Consider the following 21,988-nt stretch of genomic DNA (forward strand, 5'->3'; position numbering starts at 1 on the left):
GTAGGGCAGTGTCGACGGTTCCAACAGGGCAGAGGTTGGTGTCAGTAGGGCAGTGGACAGTTCCAACAGGGCAGAGGTTGATGTCAGTAGGGCAGTGGACAGTGTCAGCATTCTTTTATTATCAAACCTTGTTGTGAGACAAGTGTATGCTGGTGGTGAGCCAAAGTTGTGGTTTCTACCAGAGTTTTGTGTCATTAGGGCAGTAAACCGTTTCGGCAGGGCAGAGGTTGATGTCAGTAGGCCAGTGTCAGCAGTCTTTTATTAAACCCTGTTGTGAGACAAGTGTATTCTGGTGGTAAGCCAAAGTTTTGGTTTCTACCAAAGTTTATGGAACAATTTTGTTTGTTTAATGCTGAAGATAAGCTGTTTTGCTTGCCTTGGAGAAATAAAAACTGTTTGTTTTTACAAAGACAGGACTGCCTAGTGATCCAGACCCCCAAAATTTCACAATTTCATACCACTGGAAGTGTTTTTCTTTTACTGTATGTCCAATAAGTGCAGCAAAATACTTGATCATGTCAGAAATTCAGAACTGTTCTGTGCCGCCTCTCCATTTTAACTCAAGTTGGGGAATTAACTAAGTTTCCTGCTCCATTATAGTATAACTGTCAAAAGTGGCACGCGCCACATTAACAGACCACATAGACCTGCTTTAGGTCTATCTGCGCCAGTTTCTATTTCAGAGTGAAATAGAAAATAGCGTAGTTTTGCACCCGATTAACATAGGGAATGCAGCAGTTTTCTATTGTATTCTATTGTATCCCTCTCTCTGCACATGCAGTGATTACATTACACGAGCAGAGCCTGCAGAGTTAACACTCTCATCCTCAATCTGAGCTGACTCGGGGGGGGGGGGGGGGGGGGGAGCCGGGAATGGGCAGAGAGATTGGAGCAAGCAGCTCGTCATTGTCTGTGCCGTGTTCTCAGCCTCTCACAGCCACAGAAAAGTGAACTAACCCTTCCTAACAAAGGTCCCCCGATGGCTCTCACGACTCCTCCCTGCATCAGATAACCCCCTAGGAGAAGCGCTCTCATGAAGGGGGTTACCTTACGGACACGCTCCTGAGTCCATCATTTGTGTCCACAGACATGTATGCTGGTCTCGGCCCTGCGTCATTTGGATTTGATTGACAGCAGCGGGAGCCAATGACTGCGCTGCTATCAATCTATCCAATCACGACTACTCAAACTCACTCTACATAGGATTACCCCAATATCAGCTTGCACGCCTACAGGCCATTCAAAACGCGGCGGCAAGACTGCTAACAGGAAAAAAAAACCTGGGAGTCCATCTCCCCATCCCTGAGGAGCCTACATTGGCTAACGGTAAAGAATCCGATCAGGTTGCCCAGACCAATTTTCAGCTTTCAGCGCTGTCACACTTTGAATGACAATTGAGTGGTCATAAAACACTGTACCCAAATGAAATTTTTATCATTTTTTTCACCCAAATGGAGATTTCTTTTGGTGGTATTTAATCACCACTTGGGTTTCTATTTTTTGCTTAACAAACAAAAAAAAACACAAATTTGGGAGCTGAAGTGGTTTACTTCCCCCTGCTATATCCAAAGCAAAAAAAAAAAAGTTCTGGCTTTAGAAGCACTTTAAATTAAAAAATGTTATAGTCTAACCAAAACGTTCTTTTTTTTATTTATTTCGGGTAGAGTAGGGGAAGGTTGGACATTCTTTATTGCTGTGTCCCGGGGGGGGGAGATTCTGCTTCATTTCCAAGTGACTGCCGCTACCCAGAACAGGGATAATCGCCCCAACACAAAACGCGGAAAAGTCCCCGTCCCCCTCCTCACCACTCTATCCGAAAAAAAAAAAAACCCTTCTGGCTGAGCTTTTAATTTAAAGTTCATTTGTATTTCGAGAATTTTGCTCACAGTAAATCTAAAGCCTCAGGAAAAACAAAGAGCAACGAGCCCAGCTGTGCTTATATTGAGTGCATGCTGTAACATAATAAAACGCTTCCTGGAAGGAGTATTAGGTCCTCAATAGCGGCCAAATGTCTCGTCCAGCTTATTCCTGTTACATTTTATTTACCTCCGACCACATTCATTTCCTCTCCGCTTTCAGTGCATTGATGGAAATTTGCTTTAATGTCCACACTGTGTACTTCAGAGAGGAAAACAAATATATACATTAGAGCAAAAAACGGGGGAATTTGCTGCAAGGAAACTGGATACACTTTGCAAAAAAAAATAAAAAATTAAAACACCAGTAGAATATAAATCATTAGAAACCTTATAGCCTAGGCCATCTTTATGAAATGCAACAAATTTTATTGTTTTTTAGGTCCTCAGAGAGTTCTGCCCTGCGGCCCAGTCTCTGAAGGGAGGGGATCATGCTCTGCTTCAGTATGTCACAGTACAAGTTGGCATTCATGGTTCCCTCAGTGATCTGTAGCTCCCCAGTGCCGGCAGCACTCATGCAGCCCCAGACCATGACACTCCCACCACCATGCTTGACTGTAGGCAAGACACACTTGTCTTTGTACTCCTCACCTGGTTGCCCCCACACACGCTTGACACCATCTGAACCAAACTTGGTCTCATCAGACCACAGGACATGGTTCCCTCAAGGAACTGTAACTTTTTTGGTGGACCATGGTGAGGCCTGTTCTGAGTGGAACCGGTCCTGTTAAACCGCTGTATGGTCTTGGCCACCTCTGAGGTGCCAAGGTTCACCATCACTGGCCTAGGCCATCTTTATGTAGAGCAACATTTTTTTTTTTTTCAGATCCTCAGAGAGTTCTGCCCTGCGGCCCAGTCTCTGAAGGGAGAGGATCATGCTCTGCTTCAGTATGTCACAGTACATGTTGGCATTCATGGTTCCCTCAGTGAACTGGAACTTCTTTGGTGGACCATGGCGAGGCCTGTTCTGAGTGGAACCGGTTAAACCGCTGTATGGTCTTGGCCACCGTGCTGAAGCTCAGTTTCAGGGTCTTGGCAATCTTCTTATAGCCTAGGCCACTGATGGCGAACCTTGGCACCCCCAGATGTTTTGCAACTACATTTCCCATGATGCTCAACTACACTGTAGAGTGCATGAGCATCATGGGAAATGTAGTTCCAAAACATCTGGGGTGCCAAGGTTCACCATCACTGGCCTAGGCCATCTTAATGTAGGGCAACAATTTTTATTTTTTTCAGATCCTCAGAGAGTTCTGCCCTGCGGCCCAGTCTCTGAAGGGAGGGGATCATGCTCTGCTTCAGTATGTCACAGTACATGTTGGCACTCATGGTCCCCTCAGTGAACTGTAGCTTCTTCTCCTGTTCTGAGTGGAACCTGTCCTGGTAAACTGCTGTATGGCCTTGGCCACCAGGCTGAAGCTCAGTTACAGGGTCTTGGCAATCTTCTATAGCCTAGGCCAGTGATGGTGAACCGTGGCACCCCAGGTGTTTTGGAACTACATTTCCCATGAGGCTCATGCACTCGGCAGTGTAGTTGAACATCATAGGAAATGTAGTTACAAAACTTCTGGAGTGCCAAGGTTCACCATCACTGGCCACCATGTAGAGCAACAATTCTTTTTTTTTTCAGATCCTCAGAGAGTTCTTTGCCATGAGGTGCCATGTTGAACTTCCCGTGATCAGTATGAGAGAGTGAGAGCGATAACACCAAATTTAACACACCTGCTCCCCATTCATATCTGAGACCTTGTAACACTAACGAGTCACATGACACCGGGGAGGGAAAATGGCTAATTGGGCCCAATTTGGACATTTTCACTGAGGGGTGTACTCACTTTTGTTGCCAGCGGTTTAGACATTATTGGCTGTGTGTTGAGTTATTTTGAGGGGACAGCAAATTTACACTGTTATACAAGCTGTACACTCACTACTTTACATTGTAGCCAAGTGTCATTTCTTCAGTGTTGTCACATGAAAAGATAGAAGAAAAGATTTACAAAAATGTGAGGGGACCATGAATGCCAACATGTACTGTGACATACTGAAGCAGAGCATGATCCCCTCCCTTCAGAGACTGGGCCGCAGGGCAGTATTCCAACATGATAACGACCCCAAACACACCTCCAAGAGGACCACTGCCTTGCTAAAGAAGCTGAGGGTAAAGGTGATGGACTGGCCAAGCATGTCTCCAGACCTAAACCCTATTGATCATCCGTGGGACATCCTCAAACAGAAGGTGGAGGAGCGCAAGGTCTCTAACATCCACCAGCTCTGTGATGTCGTCATGGAGGAGTGGAAGAGGACTCCAGTGGCAACCTGTGAAGCTCTGGTGAACTCCATGCCCAAGAGGGTTAAGGCAGTGCTGGAAAATAATGGCGGCCACACAAAATATTGACACTTTGGGCCCAATTTGGATATTTTCACTTAGGGGTGTACTCACTTTTGTTGCCAGCAGTTTAGACATTAATGGCTGTGTGTTGAGTTATTTTGAGGGGACAGCAAATTTACACTGTTATACAAGCTGTACACTCACTACTTTACATTGTAGACAAGTGTCATTTCTTCAGTGTTGTCACATGAAAAGATAGAAGAAAAGATTTACAAAAATGTGAGGGGTGTACTCACTTTTGTGAGATACTGTGGATGTGTGTATATATATATATATATATATATATATATATATATATATATATATATATATATATATATATATATATATAATATTACTAATAATTAAAAAGTAGGTAATATTAATAAATAATACATTAGTGATAATTTGTTTTAATATTTCATAAAAGTAATAATAATAGAAAAATAAATAAATATAGGTAATATTATTAAATAAGTAATACATTAGTGATAAAAAAAAATACATACATAAAAACAATACATAACATTGCTAATAAATAAGTAATACATTTGTAAACTATACTAATAATATATGATAAATAAAAATCATAGATGATACATAATACTAAGTAATCTATCTATCTATGTGTATGTATGTATGTATATATGTGTGTATATATATATATATATATATATATAATAACATGGTTTACTTTTTAAAATTATTTTTATCAAGATTAAAATATTTCCAAAAATGTGAGGGGTGTACTCACGTTTGTGAGATACTGTGTGTATATATATATATATATATATATATATATATATATATGTGTGTATGTGTATGTGTATATATATATATATATATATATATATATATATATATATATATATATATATATATATATATATATATATAATTTTTTTTTTTATTTATTTATATTAACATGGTTTACTTTTTTTTTATTATTTTATCACTTTTATGAGATGCTATAAGTATAACATGTTTGTTATTTTTATTGCAAAAAAAAAAAAAAAAAAAAAAGCGAGCTGTTAGTATCACTTTAACTTCAGATTTAAGAGCAAACTGTATCCTGTATAACAATAATAATAATAATTCAACCTTCCTCCAATTTTTTCAAAATAAACCAACACAATTTTGCCCATACATAACCTTCGAAATGTATTTTGAATGAAATGCAGTTTCGTAGAGTTATTATCTCCATTTAGAACGATTAGTAGACGGGGTGACGGTGGAAGCATTGCACTTCCATCATAATAAAATATAATATTCATCATCATCTCGAAATAAATATCTCAAAGTCACTGGTGCTGAAATGCCCGCGTTCTTATCTTTATTTATGAGGACGCTCCTCTGTGTATATTTCACAATAAGGTACCAATTAATGAAGATCTATGGCTTTTATTTGGGTTTATCTACAAATATGAAGGAGTACGGGCGCCGTTCATAAGCTGATCACATTTCTAATCTGTCTTGTAGGTGGATCTCAGCCATGTCTATGGAGACTCTCTGAATCGTCAGCACACACTCCGCCTCTTCAAAGATGGAAAGCTGAAATATCAGGTGTGTAAAAATAAACAATGTATCGTTGTCATTTCCTCCATCCCAACCACTTCAGGTAATCTACAGTGCTGTGAAAAAGTATTTGCCCCCCTTCCTTTTCTTTTTTCTTTTTGCTTGTCACACTTAAGTAAAAACCCCCTCCCCCCCCCTATCGTTTTCAGCCAAGGAAGCCGCCATCTTGGCCTCCCGTTGAACCGCTTCAGCCCCGGAAGATTTGGCTGCTGAATGACCGGGCCATTTCTTGGGATTCGGCGCTGCCTTGATTTAACTGACAATTGCGCGGTCGTGCGGCGTTGTACCCAAACAAAACTGACGTGCTCTTTTATCCCACAAATAGAGATTTTTTTTTTTTGGGTGGTATTTGATCGCCTCTGCGGTTTTTATTTTTTGCGCAATAAGCAAAAAAAAAAAAAGCGACAATTTTGAAAAAAAAATACTATATTTTGTACTTTTTGCTATAATAAATAATATCCCCATTAAAAAAAAAAAAAAAAGCGATTTCCCCCCCCCTCAGTTTAGGCCGATACGTATTCTTCTGCATATTTTTGGTAATAAAAAGCGCAATAAGTGTATATTGATTGGTTTGCGCAAAAGTTATAGGGGATAGATTTATAGCATTTTTATTATAATTATAGTAATGGCGGCAATCTGCGTTTTTTTTTTTTTTTTTATCGGGGCTGCGACATTGTGGCGGACACATCAGACATGTTTGACACATTTTTGGGACCATTAGCATTTATACAGCGATCAGTGCTATAAAAATGCACTGATTACTGTAAAATTGTCACTGGCAGGGAAGGGGTTAACAGTAGGGGGCGATCAAGGGGTTAAATGTGTTCTAACTGTGGGGGGATGGGACTTGCTAGGGGAAGATATAGATCCCTCCTATAGCAGCTCTCAGACTTTTAGAAGCTCTTAAAGGGACTGGTAGGCGGTGGTGAGAAGGGGGTTAATAAAGGATAATAATACAAAAGGTATCATTTTAACAATAAATAATAATTAAAATAATATAAATAATACATTTTAATACATTTGTAGACCATAATCGTAGGTTATAAAAAGTAATAGTATCAATACTAATAAATTAAAAATAAATACAAATATTAATAATGAATAATAATAAGTAATACATTAATAATAGTCATTATTACATCTAAATAATAAAATATTAATAGGTAATACATTTTTAAACTATAACAATATTAAAAAGTAATAACAATATTAATAATCATTGAAAAATAAATAAAAATAGGTAAGAATAATAAATAAGTAATACATTACTGATTGAAAAAAATACATACATAAAAACAATACATAATATTGCTAATAAATAAGTAATACATTTTTAAACTATAACAAAATTTAATAAAAAGTAATAATATTAATAATAATAATTGAAAAATAAAAATAGGTAATAAGTAATACGAAAAACAAAAAAAAAATAATATTTAATAAAAAGTAATAATATTAATTGAAAAAAAAGGTAATATTAATAAATAATAGGTAATACATTAGTGATAAAAAATAATATTTAATAAAAAGTAATAATATTAATAATTGAAAAATAAATAGAGATAATATTAATAAATAATAAGTAATACATTAGTGATAAAAAAATACATATATAAAAACAATATGATGATACATGTAAACTATAACAATATTTAATAAAAAGTAGTAATATTAATAATAATTGAAAAATAAAAATAGGTAATATTAATAAATATTAAGTAATACATTAGTGATAAAAAAAAATACATACATAAAAACAATACATAATATTGCTAATAAATAATACATTTGTAAACTATAACAATATTTAATAAAAAGTAGTAGTAATAATAATTGAAAAATAATATTTATTAATATTACCTATTTATATTTATTTTTCAATTATTAATACTACGACTTTTTATTAAATATTGTTATAGTTTACATGTATCATCATATTGTTTTTATGTAAGTAATACATTAGTAAAAAAAAAAACATAATATTGCTAATAAATACATTTGTAAACTATAACAATATTTAACAAAAAGTAGTAATATTAATAATTGAAAAATAAATAAAAATAGGTAATATTAATAAATATTAAGTAATACATTAGTAATAAAAAAAATATATTTAATAAAAAGTAATAATATTAATAATAAAAAAATAAGAAAAAGGTAATATAATAATAATAATAAGTAATACATTAGTGATAAAAAAAATACATACATAAAAGCAATACATAATATGGCTTATAAATAAGTAATCCATTTGTAAACTATAACAATATTTAATAAAAAGTAATAATATTAATAATTGAAAAATAAAAATAGGTAATAATAAGTAATACATTAGTAATAACAAAAAAAATGTATATTTTAATAAAAAGTTATATATATATATATATATATATATATATATATATATATATATATACTAATAATTAAAAAATAGGTAATCTTCATAAATAATACATTAGTGATAATTTTTTTTTATATTTCATAAAAGTAATAATAATAGAAAAATAAATAAATATAGGTAATATTATTAAATAAGTAATACATTAGTGATAAAAAAAAATACATACATACATTACATACATAAAAACAATACATAACATTGCTAATAAATAAGTAATACATTTGTAAACTATACTAATAAGTACTAATATTATCTGATAAATAAAAATCATAGATGATAAATAATACTAAGTAATAAATTAGTGATTGCAGTATGTTACCAGCATGTGTCCCTGTTCATGTCCAGCACAGAGCTAACACAATACATTTCTTCATGGGTCTCTTTGCACTTCAGATAATAAATGGAGATATGTATCCACCAACAGTGCTGGAAGCTCCCGTTCACATGATCTACCCGGAGAATATCCCCAAAGAGAAGCAGTTGGCGATGGGGCAGGAGGTCTTTGGGCTTCTCCCCGGATTGATGATGTACGCTACTATCTGGCTCCGTGAGCACAATCGGGTGTGTGACGTGTTGAAGAAGGAACATCCCACGTGGGACGACGAGCAGCTCTTCCAAACCACAAGGCTCATTCTCATTGGTAAGCAGGTTGTATTTCGGTGTTCTGCCATCTGTATTCTAGAGTAGTTTTCAGGGGCATAAAAGAAAATGCCCAACACCAGCCTTAAAAAGAGGAACGTATTGGCAAAATGTATGCTGTACTCTATTGAGAACAAGAGCCGCCTGCATCCTAGCAACAGAGGATACTATGGAATATTGCTACCTGCTCACTAACAACAATAGGATGCACTTAAGTCCCAGCAACAGGGGGACTCTATGATGCTTCCTTGTGAAGCTACCTGCATCTTAACAGTGGAGGATGCTAGGCAGCAATAGCCGCCAGCACCCTAGCAACAGAAGGATGCTGGTTGGCCCTCTTTCAGAAGCTGCTTGTTTCCTAGCAATGGAGGACACTAGGCAACAATTACTGCCTGCTTCCTACCACCAAAAAGCATGTTGGGTGGCACATACCACCTGTGTCCTAGCAACAGAGGACGCTAGGTGGCTTCCTTAAAAAGCTTTCTGTGTCCTAGCAACAGATGGATGTTGGGCAGGTTCCTTTAGAAGCCACCTGTTTCCTAGCAATCAAGGACACTAGGCAACAATTGCTGCCTGCTTACTAGCACTAGAAAGGGCTGACACAAGCCACATGTGTCCTAGCAACAAAGGACACTAGGAAGCTTCCTTGAGAAGCTGCCTGCGTCCTAGCAACAGATGGATGTTAGGTAGCTTCCTTCAGAAGCCACCTGCGTCTTAACAGTGGAGGATGCTAGGCAGCAAAAACTTCCCGCATCCTAGCAACAGAAGAATTCTAGATGGCTTCCTTCGGGAGCTCTTTGTTTCCTAGCAATGGAGGACACTAGGCAACATTTACTGCCTGCTTCCTACCACCAAAAAGCATGTTGGGCGGCACATACCGCCTGTGTCCTAGCAACAGATGGATGTTGGGCAGGTTCCTTTAGAAGCCACCTGTTTCCTAGCAATCAAGGACACTAGGCGACAATTGCTGCCTGCTTACTAGCACTAGAAAGGGCTGACACAAGCCACATGTGTCCTAGCAACAAAGGACACTAGGAAGCTTCCTTGAGAAGCTGCCTGCGTCCTAGCAACAGATGGATGTTAGGTAGCTTCCTTCAGAAGCCACCTGCGTCTTAACAGTGGAGGATGCTAGGCAGCAAAAACTTCCCGCATCCTAGCAACAGAAGAATTCTAGATGGCTTCCTTCGGGAGCTCTTTGTTTCCTAGCAATGGAGGACACTAGGCAACATTTACTGCCTGCTTCCTACCACCAAAAAGCATGTTGGGCGGCACATACCGCCTGTGTCCTAGCAACAGATGGATGTTAGGCAGGTTCCTTTAGAAGCCACCTGTGTCCTAGCAATGGAGGACCCTAGGCGACAATTGCTGTGTGCTTACTAACACCAAAACGATGCTGGGTGGCACAAGCCACGTGTCCTAGCAACAGAGGATTCTAGGCAGCTTCCTGCATCCTAGCAACAGATGGATGTTGGGCAGGTTCCTTTAAAAGCCACCTGTGTCTTAACAATGGCAGATGCTAGACAGCAATAGCCGCCCACATCCTAGTAACAGAAGAATGCTGGATGGCTTCCTTCGGGAGCTCCTTGTTTCCTAGCAATGGAGGACACTAGGCGGCAATTGCTGTGTGCTTACTAACACCAAAATGATGCTGGGTGGCACAAGTCACGTGTCCTAGCAACCGAGGACGCTAGGAAGCTTCCTGCATCCTAGCAACAGATGGATGTTAGCCAGGTTCCTTTAGAAAGGATGCTGGGTGGTACAAGCCACATGTGTCCTAGCAACAAAGGAAGCTAGGAAGCTTCCTTGAGAAGCTTCCTGATAGCCTGTGTCCTAGCAACAAATGGATGTTAGGCAGGTTCCTTTAGAAGCCACCTGTGTCCTAGCAACAGAGGATGTTAGAAAGCTTCCTTGAGAAGCTTCCTGCGTCCTAGCAACAGATGGATGTTGGGCAGGTTCCTTTAGAAGCCACCTGTGTCCTAGCAATGGAGGACACTAGGCGACAATTGCTGCCTGCTTACTAGCACTAGAAAGGGCTGACACAAGCCACATGTGTCCTAGCAACAAAGGACGCTGAGAAGCTGCCTGTGTCCTAGCAACAGATGGATGTTAGGTAGCTTCCTTCAGAAGCCACCTGCGTCTCAACAATGGTGGATGCTAGGCAGCAATAGCCGCCCGCATCCTAGTAACAGAAGGATGCTGGATGGCTTCCTTCAGAAGCTGCTTGTTTCCTAGCAATGGAGGAAACTAGGTGACAATTGCTGTGTGCTTACTAACGCCAAAACGATGCTGGGTGGCACAAGCCACATGTCCTAGCAACAGAGGACGCTAGGAAGCTTCCTGCACCCTAGCAACAGATGTATGTTAGGCAGCTTCCTTCAGAAGCCACCTGTGTCCTAGCAATGGAGGACACTAGGCGACAATTGCTGTGTGCTTACTAGCACCAAAAAGGATGCTGGGTGGCACAAGCCACATGTGTCCTAGCAACAAAGGACGCTGAGAAGCTGCCTGTGTCCTAGCAACAGATGGATGTTGGGCAGGTTCCTTCAGAAGCCACCTGTGCCCTAGCAATGGAGAACACTAGGCAACAATTGATGCATGCTTACTAGCACCAAAAGGATGCTGGGTGGCACAAGCCACCTGTGTCCTAGCAATGGAAGATTGTAGGTGGCTTCCTTGCCACCTCTGTCCTAGCAAAAAAAAACTCTGTAAGACTCTTCATATCTGCCTGTCCATTCTTATGTCTTTTTTCTTTTTTCTGTTGCTTGCAGGTGAGACCATAAAGATCGTCATTGAAGACTACGTACAACATCTCAGCGGCTATTACTTGAAACTGAAATTTGATCCGGAATTGCTCTTTGGGGTCCAGTTTCAGTACCGTAACCGGATCGCGGTGGAGTTTAACCAGTTGTATCACTGGCACCCCCTAATGCCCGACAACTTCCTCATTGCAGGACAGGAATATAACTACAGCAACTTTATTTACAACTATTCCATGCTGACAGACTACGGCGTAGAAAAACTAGTGGAATCCTTCTCAACGCAAATTGCTGGGAAGGTAGGAACCCTAGATGTCCTTCAACACTGTATGGATAAATGGTGCACACCCCACGTTGGTAGTTTCCATATTATATGTAGTTACATCTCTAGGAGATAGTAAGCAATACGTTCTGCACTGTATCTAATGATACCCACTGAACAACTCAATGGGGGGGGGGTGCTGGACCTTTGCAGAGTGACCTCTGCTTCAAAAGAGAGAAAGGTTCCTTCCATTTTTTACACTGTAGATTATGGAGTAAAATAAGAGTCAGGAGTTTTTCTAGGGTTTGGGTTTTCTATCTGGGGTTATGTTTATTTTTTCTCAGGTTAGGGTCTTTTCTGTGGTTATGGTTTTTTTTCCTGGGGTTATGCTTTTTTTCTCGGGTCAGAGGGTTTCTGGGGTCAGGTTTTTTTCTTGGTTTAGAAGTTTTCTAGGGTTAGGGTTTTTTTTTTTTTTTTTTCTAGGGTTATTTTTATTTTTTTCTGGGGTAAGGGTTTTTTCTTTTCTGGGGTTAGGGGTTTTTCTAGGGTTTGGGTTTATGTTTATTTTTTCAAAGATTAGGGTCTTTTCTGTGGTTAGGGGTTTTTTTCTTGGGTTAGGTTTTTTTTTCCTAGGGTTATTTTTATTTTTTTTTCTGGGGTAAGGGGTTTTTCTTTTCTGGAGTTAGTTTTTTTTTTTCCTTTTTTTTCCCCCTGTGGTTAGAGTTTTTTTTTTTTCTAGAGTTATGTATTTTTTTTTTATTTGTTTTTTTTTTTTTCCCTAGGGTTAGTGTTTTTTTCAGATTTAGCTTCTTTTTTTTTTTTTCTAGGGTTTGGGTTTTGTTGACCACTTAGATTTTTAGCTAGGACATTTTTTACATTGTAGATTATGGAGCAAAATAAGGGGTTTTTTTTAATTTTCTGGGGTAAGGGGTTTTTCTAGGGTTTGGGTTTATGTTTATTTTTTCTCAGGTTAGGGTCTTTTCTGTGGTTATGGGGATTTCTAGTTTTTTTTTTTTCTGGGGTTATGTTTTTTTTCTCGGGTTAGAGGTTTTCTGAGGTTAGGTTTTTTTTTTTTGTAGGGTTATTTTTTTTTTCTCTGGGGTAAGGTTTTTTTTTTTCAGATTTAGCTTTTTTTTTCTGGTGTTTGGGTTTTATCCTGGGTTAGGTTTTTTCTAGGGTTATTTTTTTTATTTTTATTATTTATTTTAATTTTATCTATGACTTTTTTTTTACATTGTATATTAGTGGAGGTATAAAATAATTTTATACATTATAGTTTTAGCACAACTATTGAGATGTTCATACCGCAGATGTGCTGCTCTAATTATAGTAAATTGCCCATAAGGGATTAGGTGGAGCGTTTTCCTTTCCTGCCGGCAAGAAAACATTATATAACACCTTGCTGGAGACAAACGTCATCCTATTCCGATCATTAGACGATTAAACAGCTTGAAAAGACGATTACAGCGAATATTCTGCAACTTGTGCATTTTGACACGTAACAAAACCCGGGAGGAAGAACCGTGCGCACACTTCTACCTGCACAATGCATGGAGGAAATACTAATTAATTAATAAGTAATTAATACTAAATTAGCGAACACACATTTTTTTCAAAGCTGACCTGGTGGGGTGGAGGGGGGGGGGAACGGGACACAGGTTAAATATATACATGGGAGCCGGTTTATCTGCAACAGGAATTGTATTTCTACCCATTTATTCCTGAGATTTGCACAGCCAGGTGGAAGGCACCACTTTCTCCATTACAGTTTTAGACTGTAATGGAAAGAATACAGTAGTGGTGTCTTCCCCTACACCCTCAGCCTGTGATTGGACGGTTAAGGAGGTCATCCCTCTGCTCACTAAGCTCTCTCCTCCTGTCATCGTGTTACTTTTCAGAATTGCAGGTCTCCTGGAAGTGCACACCAGGGAGACATATACAGGTTAATAACATGCTTAAAATAATTAAAATGCATAAATACCGTATATATTATTGTACATTTTCTAGGTATGGGTGAAAAAAAATCACCTCGATTTACATAATTTACATAGACATTGCACTTCCTGTGTGTCTAATATCATATCTAAAGATGTGCTGAATTCGTTGATTTTTTTTTTTTTTTTTTTAACAGTTTAAAAAAATAAAAAAGCAAATGGAATTACTTGTGGTATTCAGGCTTTCTTAATGAGCTTGGAAATATTTTTCTAACCTATAGGAACAATATCTCATTTTTTTTACTATATTATGTGGTTAGATTATGTAATATTATTATTGAGTATTTTTTTCACTGTTCCTATATATCAGTGTGCCTGCATATGCATACATGAAAAAATATATATATAATACATACATGGAAAAAAAAATTATATATAAATACATATAGATAAATAAATAATAATACATTTTTTCCTGTATGTATATGCAGACACACATTTTATATATATATATATATATATATATTATAGTGTGTCTGCATATACATACAGGAAAAAATGTATTATTATTTATTTTTCTAGGTAATGCAGGTAGCATTGAAGGAAATGTCATTGAGTGACAGTTCAATAAAATAAAAAAAAAAATATAATAAATACATTTTTTTTTTCATGTATGTAATAATATAATCATGTATGTATATGCAGACACACACACACATATATATATATATATATATGTATATGTGTGTCTGCATATACATACATGATTATATTATTACATACATGAAAAAAAAAATGTATTTATTATATTTTTTTTTATTTTATTGAACTGTCACTCAATGACATTTCCTTCAATGCTACCTGCATTACCTAGAAAAGCGTGGAGACCCAGTGATGACATCACTGTGTCTAAAATAAGGTGTGTAAAAAAAAAAAAAAAAAAAAAAAAAAAGAAAATGGTTTTATTGAAAAATATTGTCGGCATGTTGATTTTGAGGGGCCAGGAAGGGCAAAATCTTGGCAGATTTAACTTCAGCTTTAAAATTGCATCCTGTTCATTTTTTTTTTTTTTTAGATTGGAGGTGGAAATAACCTTCACCCTCGTCTGTTATATATAGCGATCGGGGTGATCGAAGAGTCCCGCAAACTTAGGCTGCAACCTTTCAATGAATATCGCAAGAGGTTCGGATTAAAGGCGTACAAAACCTTCCAGGATTTCACAGGTAAACCGACAACGAATGACGATCGATTGTTTCCTGTCCGCCTGTAATTACCTCCCCCCCCCCCCCCAGCCATGTGACATCTGAGCACCCCCCCCCCCCCCCCCCGACACCCAACATCTCTGCTCCTCTACTTCTGAGTTTGTCATCTTTGGCCATCCTGATTGGCTGGCTGAGGATGACATCACTTGGAGTTGGATTCTTCCCGGCAGTGAGGCATGCTGGGAATGTACTCTGTGCTGAGCATCTCAATGTACGTCCTGAAGGAGTTCACAGGTAAGAAGAGTTCATTGTAGAAGAGATCGTCTCCTCTAATATAAACCGGTCCTGTCCGGATTTTATCTTTTCACCCAAATTTTACTGTAATTGGTACAAAATGGATCGAATACCGATCACATCGTCCAGTGTGGGGCGCTCTACAATGACATTCTTCTTCAATAGACGGCGACAAATCTCTACGATAAAAAGAGGTCGGTGAACGGCGCTCAATGGAAGTGATGAGGCGGCCAAATTAAATGGGGAACATTGAACCTAAAACTTCACATCACAGTCCCGCCCACTTCCCAACCCGCCCCCTAACATTACATCACAGTCCCGCCCACTTCCCAACCCGCCCCCAACATTACATCACAGTCCCGCCCACTTCCCAACCCGCCCCCCTAACATTACATCACAGTCCCGCCCACTTCCCAACCCGCACCCTAACATTACATCACAGTCCCGCCCACTTCCCAACCCACCCCCCCTAACATTACATCACAGTCCCGCCCACTTCCCAACCCGTCCCCCTAACATTACATCACAGTCCCGCCCACTTCCCAACCTGCCCCCCTAACATTACATCACAGTCCCGCCCACTTCCCAACCCGCACCCTAACATTACATCACAGTCCCGCCCACTTCCCAACCCACCCCCCCTAACATTACATCACAGTCCCGCCCACTTCCCAACCCGCACCCTAACATTACATCACAGTCCCGCCCACTTCCCAACCCACCCCTTAACATTACATCACAGTCCCGCCCACTTCCCAACCTGCCCCCTAACATTACATCAAAGTCCCGCCCACTTCCCAACCCCCCCTTACATTACATACCTCTTTTTAAATTACAGCCCCTCCTCCTTATGTCACAGTCCTTCACATCACATACCCCCTTTAAATCACAGCCCCCCCTTCACGACTCCCCATTAAATTACAGTCCCCCCTTTCACATCACATAACCCCCCCCCCTTACATCACATACCTCTTTTTGATTTACAGACCCTCCCCCTTACATCACACCCCCCCCCTTTAAATCACAGCCTCCCCTTCACATGACTCCCCATTAAACTACAGTCCCCCTTTTCACATCACATAACTACCCCCCCCCCACATCACATACCTCTCTTTAAATTACAGCCCCCCCCCCTTACATCACAGTCCCTTTCAGGTCACAGTCCCCCCCCATTACATCACAGACCCCTTCTCATCACAGTCATGTTTCACATCACAAAACCCCCCCCCATATATCGCAGTCCCTTTCACGCCACAGTCCTCTTAAAATTACAGCCCCCCCCTTACATCAAAGTCCTTCACATTACATACCCCCCCCCTTTAAATCTCAGTTCCCTTACATCACAGCCCATTTCACATCACTCCCCCTTAATTTACAGTCCCCCCTTCACATCTCTCTTTAAATTACAGTTCCCCTCTTACATCGCAGTCCCTTTCACGTCACAGTCCCCTTTACATTACAGTCACCCTGGGCACCCCCTTACATTACAGTTCCCTTCACATCACATAACCCCGCCCCCCCCCCTTACGTCACAGTCCTTCACATCACATAACTCCGCCCCCCATTACGTCACAGTCCTTCACGTCACATACCCCCCACCCCTTTAAACCACAGTTCCCTTACATCACAGCCCATTTCACATCACATACCCCCCTCCCCCCCACTTACATCACATACCCCTCTTTAAATTACAGCCCCCCCTCTTACGTCACAGTCCTTTACATCACATTCCTCTCTTTTCACATCACTCCCTCTTAAATTACAATCCCCCCTTCACATCACAGTTCCCTTCACATCACATGCCCCCCCCCCTTTATCACATACCTCTTTTTAAATTACAGCCCCCCCCTTACGTCACAGTCCTTCACATAACATACCCCCCCTTTAAATCGCAGTCCCCTTACATCACAGCCCATTTCAAATCACTCCCCCTTAAATTACAGCCCCCCCTTCACATCACATAATCCCCCCCCACATCACATATCTCTCTTTAAATTACAGTGTGCCCCCTTACAACGCAGTCCCTTTCACTTCACAGCCCCCTCCCCCCTATTACATCACAGACCCCTCCCTATCACATAACCCCCAGTTATATCACAGCCCCCCCCCCTTCCCATACATCGTGGTCCCTTTCATGTCACAACCACCCCCCTTCACATCTCAATCTCCCCTCACATCGCAGTTCCTTTCAGGCCACCCATAGTTTCCTCCCCCCCTTAGATCACAGACTTCCTTCTCATTACAGTCATGTTCATTTAACAGCACCCCCCCCCCTTTACATGTCACTTTTGATCACCCCCGGCTGTCCCCCCTCTGTGTCCTCTTCCGGATCCCCCTGTGTCCTCCTTGGCTCTCCGTGTCCTCCTCCGGGTCCCAATCTGTTTTATCCTCCGGGTCCACCTGCACCCTTCCCGGCTCTTCGGCTCCTCCTCTTGTCCCCCACATGTCCTCCTTCGGGTCCCCCTGCATCCTTCCCAGCTCTCTGGTTCCTCCTTCGTTCCCCATATGTCCTCCTTTGGTCCCCCCCGTGACCTCCTCCCTGGCTCTCTGTGTCCCAATCTGTTTTTATCCCCAGAGTCCCACTGCATCCTTCCTGGCTCCCTGGCTCCTCCTCCAGTCCCATGTCCTTCTCCGGTCCCACTGCATCCTTCCCGGCTCTCTGGCTCCTCCTCCAGTCCCATGTCCTTCTCCGGTCCCACGGCATCCTTCCCGGCTCTCTGGCTCCTCCTCCAGTCCCATGTCCTTCTCCGATCCCACTGCATCCTTCCCGGCTCCTCCTCCAGTCCCATATCCTCCTCCAGGTCCCCCTGCATCCTTCCCGACTCTTTGGCTCCTCTTCTGTCCCCCCCCATCCTCCTTCAGTCCCCCCATGTCCTCCTCCGTGTCCCAATCCGTTTTTATCCTCCAAGTCCCACTGCATCCTTCCCAGCTCTCTGGCTCCTCCTCCAGTCCCATGTCCTTCTTCGGTCCCACTGCATCCTTCCCGGCTCCTCCTCCAGTCCTATATCCTCCACCAGGTCCCCCTGCATCCTTTCCGACTCTTTGGCTTCTCTTCTGTCCCCCCCTATCCTCCTCCGGGTCCCCCTGCATCCTCACTAGCTCTCCGTGCCCCAATCCGTTTTTATCCTCCGAGTCCCACTGCATCCTTCCTGGCTCTCCGACTCCTCCTCCGGTCCCCCTGCATCCTTCCCGGCTCTTTGGCTCCTCTTTTGTTCCCCCCTGTCCTCCTTTGGTCCCCCCATGTCCTCCTCCAGGTCCCCCTGCATCCTTCCCGGCTCTACGGCTCCTCCTCTATTCCCCCCATGTCCTCCTTCAGTCCTCCCATGTCCTCCTCCGGGTCCCAATCTGTTTTATCCTCCAGGTCCCTCTGCATCCTTCCCGGCTCCTCCTTCGGTCCCCTCATGTCATCTTTTGGTCCCCCCATGTCCTCCTCCGGGTCCCCCTGCATCCTTCCCAGCTCTACAACTCCTCCTCCTTTCTTCCTATGTCCTCCTTCGGGTTCCCCTGCATCCTTCCCGGTTCCTCCTCCGTTCCTCCTCCGTCCTTCAGTCCCCCCGTGTCCCAATCTGTTTTATCCTCAGAGTCCCACTGCGTCCTTCCCGGCTCTCTGGATCCTCCTCTGGTCCCATGTCCTCCTCCGGTCCCCCTGTGTCGTTCCCGGCTCTCTGGCTCCCCCTGTGTCCTCCCCGGCTCTTCCACCGGTCTCCCCCTGCCCCGGATCTTTCAGGATGGAGAGTGGAGGAAGGAAACAGTAAATCTGTAAATTTACTGCCTCCTTCCTTTTCCGAATGAACAGAGTCAGTGATCACAGGGTCCCGATCCGTTTTATTCTCCAGGTCCCCCCCCCTGTCCTCCTCCAGGTCCCCCCCTGTCCGCCTCCGGGTCCCCCCCAGCTCACAAAAAACAAAACCAAAACAAAAAAAAAACATCGACCTCTGCGTCCTAAGTAAAAAAACTGCAGTGCTTACTCTTCCAGAGCCCGGAATTTGATGTTATGACATCACTTCCGGCCTCCCAGGGTCATAGAGAAGGTTTGGGGCCCTCAACCAGCTCTGTGGTAACCCGGCTCGCCAATTGCTGCTTAAGATTTGAATGCGTATTTTTATACATAACCAGCCCATAAAATCTTAGAAATTTTGTTTCTTTCCAGGAGAAGAAGAGATTTCCGCGCAACTGGAAGAGCTCTATGGCCATATAGACGCTCTGGAGTTCTACCCCGGCCTCCTGCTGGAGAAGACTCACCCAGGTTCTATTTTCGGAGAGAGTATGATCGAGATCGGAGCTCCGTTTTCGCTCAAAGGACTTATGGGGAACCCCATCTGCTCCCCGGAGTACTGGAAGCCGAGCACGTTTGGAGGAGAGACGGGATTTAATCTCGTAAAGACTGCTTCCCTCGAGAAGCTGGTGTGCCAGAATGTGAAGAAATGCCCCTTCGTGTCCTTCCACCTGCCGCACCCCACCGATGAAGAACCCCATCTGTCCTCCACAGAAAAGAAGAACGACGAGCTATAGGGGCCGGGGGAACGCTCAATGGATGAATATATTTGTGATTGTTTTTTTAAAGGGAATTTTGCTATTAAATTTTATGTGTCTTGTTACATTTACAATGTTTTTCTACAATGATTTTGTACATCTACAGGCATGTAGTGCTGTCATTGGGGTTCAACTGCTAATTTAGGGGTCTCCAAACTGAGGCCTGGGGGCTGGATACAGCCATTTGCTTTCCTTCATCTGACCCTTGGGGCACTATTCCTCCCACTGATACAAATGATGGGGCCCTATTCCTCCCACTGATACCAATGATGGGGCACTATTCCTCCCACTGATACCAATGATGGGGCCCTATTCCTCCCACTGATACCAATTATGGGGCCCTATTCCTCCCACCGATACCAATGATGGGGCGCTATTCCCCCCCCCCCACTGATACAAATGATGGGGCCCTATTCCTCCCACTGATACCAATGATGGGGCACTATTCCTCCCACTGATACCAATGATGGGGCCCTATTCCTCCCACTGATACCAATGATGGGGCCCTATTCCTCCCACCGATACCAATGATGGGGCGCTATTCCCCCCCCCCCACTGATACAAATGATGGGGCACTATTCCTCCCACTGATACCAGTGATGGGGCACTATTCCTACCACTGATACCAATGATGGGGCATTATTCCTCCCACTGACACCAATGATGGGGCACTATTCCTCCCATGAATGTGGTAAATATCCGCCCTAAGTAAAACTATGGATAAAGAAGGTACTTTTAAAAATAACTTTTTTTTCCCAGAATGTATTAAAGAGATCTTGTCGGGGTAAACAACCATTCTAGAGGAAGGTGCCCAGCACCAGAAGAGGTAGTATATGCTCGCCCTTCTGGTGGTTCTCTCTGCTCACCTCTTCATGCTGCGGTGCTGTCTCTAACCTTGTCCTTTGTCAGTGATCCTCTTCAAACCCCATTGCCTGTGAGCCCAGCCTGGTGTTTACACCACCCCCCGGGGGGGGCACATCATCACACCGGCTGAGCTCACAGGTACCCCAGAATGCCAGCCACTGCCAGAGGAAGAAGGGGAAGCTGCCCAACATCGCTGGACCAGCCAGAAAACTGCAGGAGAAACGCGTGGCTAGGAGGCTGGTGGGGTTGAGGGAGGTGGTGGTGGGTTCAAAGTTCTGGAGTTCCACTTTAATACTACTTTAACTTTTAGAACTTAATAATAAAGTTTTTGTTGCTTAACCGCTAGCTGACCACATAACTTGGTTATAGAGCGGCTCTCCTGCACCGGATCATGTACCTAGTTCGTGATCCGGGACTTGCGGGTAGGGGGCGTGCTCGCGCCGCGCTGTGACTGTGATCAGTGGGTGCTGACCAATGGATGTCCTCTGATCAGGGAGGAGAGAGGCTGGACAGAGCTCTGCCTATATAAACAAGGCAGAGCTCCCACCTGACAAAGGGGGGGGGGGGGGGGGGGGAATTATGGGTAGGGGGCGCGCTGCGGCTGTGCTGTGACTGTGATCAACGGGTGCCGGCCAATGCATGTCCACTGATGAGGGAGGAGAGGCACTGGACAGAGCTCTGCCTATACAAGGCAGAGCTCCCACCTGACAAAGGGGGGGGAGGAGTTACGGGTAGGGGGCGCGCACGCGCCACGGCTATGTGATGGATTTTGTGTCAATAAAAGGGAATAAAAATCTAGCACATTACCTAGTAAAAACACCACACACACCGTACACACAAACACTGGCTAGGCACAAATTTAACCCTTCGATCCCCCTCCATGTGTTTAACCCCTTCCCTGCCAGTGTCAGTACAGATTTTTAGCACTGATCACTGTATTAGTGTCACTGGTTCCCACAAAGTGTCAAAATTTTGTCGCAATATCGCAGTCCCGCTTTAAGTCGCTGATTGTCGCCATTACTAGTATAAAAAAATTAAAAATTCCAGTAATATATATATATATATATATATATATATATATATATGTATATATTTATATTATAATATATATATTATTTTTATATATTTTTTGTAATTTTTTTTATATATATATATATATATATATATATATATATATATATATATATATATATATATATATATATATATATATATATATATATATATATATATATACGCATACG

At 41.9% G+C, this 21,988-nt stretch overlaps 1 protein-coding gene across 1 annotated transcript in view; it reads left to right on the forward strand.

Annotated features, from left to right (window-relative positions):
• PTGS1 (prostaglandin-endoperoxide synthase 1) overlaps positions 1-19,954 on the forward strand; it is a 72,121-nt gene extending 52,167 nt beyond the window's left edge. Inside the window, exons 7-11 of the mRNA XM_073600677.1 lie at positions 5,764-5,847; positions 8,654-8,900; positions 11,668-11,954; positions 14,927-15,074; positions 19,498-19,954. Of these exons, the coding sequence (XP_073456778.1) occupies positions 5,764-5,847; positions 8,654-8,900; positions 11,668-11,954; positions 14,927-15,074; positions 19,498-19,859 (1,128 nt within the window). The 3' untranslated portion in view covers positions 19,860-19,954. The remainder of the gene's footprint in view (positions 1-5,763; positions 5,848-8,653; positions 8,901-11,667; positions 11,955-14,926; positions 15,075-19,497) is intronic.
• Positions 19,955-21,988: the final 2,034 nt, after the last annotated feature.

This window comes from Aquarana catesbeiana, linkage group LG09 (assembly GCF_042186555.1).
Source record: "Aquarana catesbeiana isolate 2022-GZ linkage group LG09, ASM4218655v1, whole genome shotgun sequence".
NCBI lineage: Eukaryota > Metazoa > Chordata > Amphibia > Anura > Ranidae > Aquarana > Aquarana catesbeiana.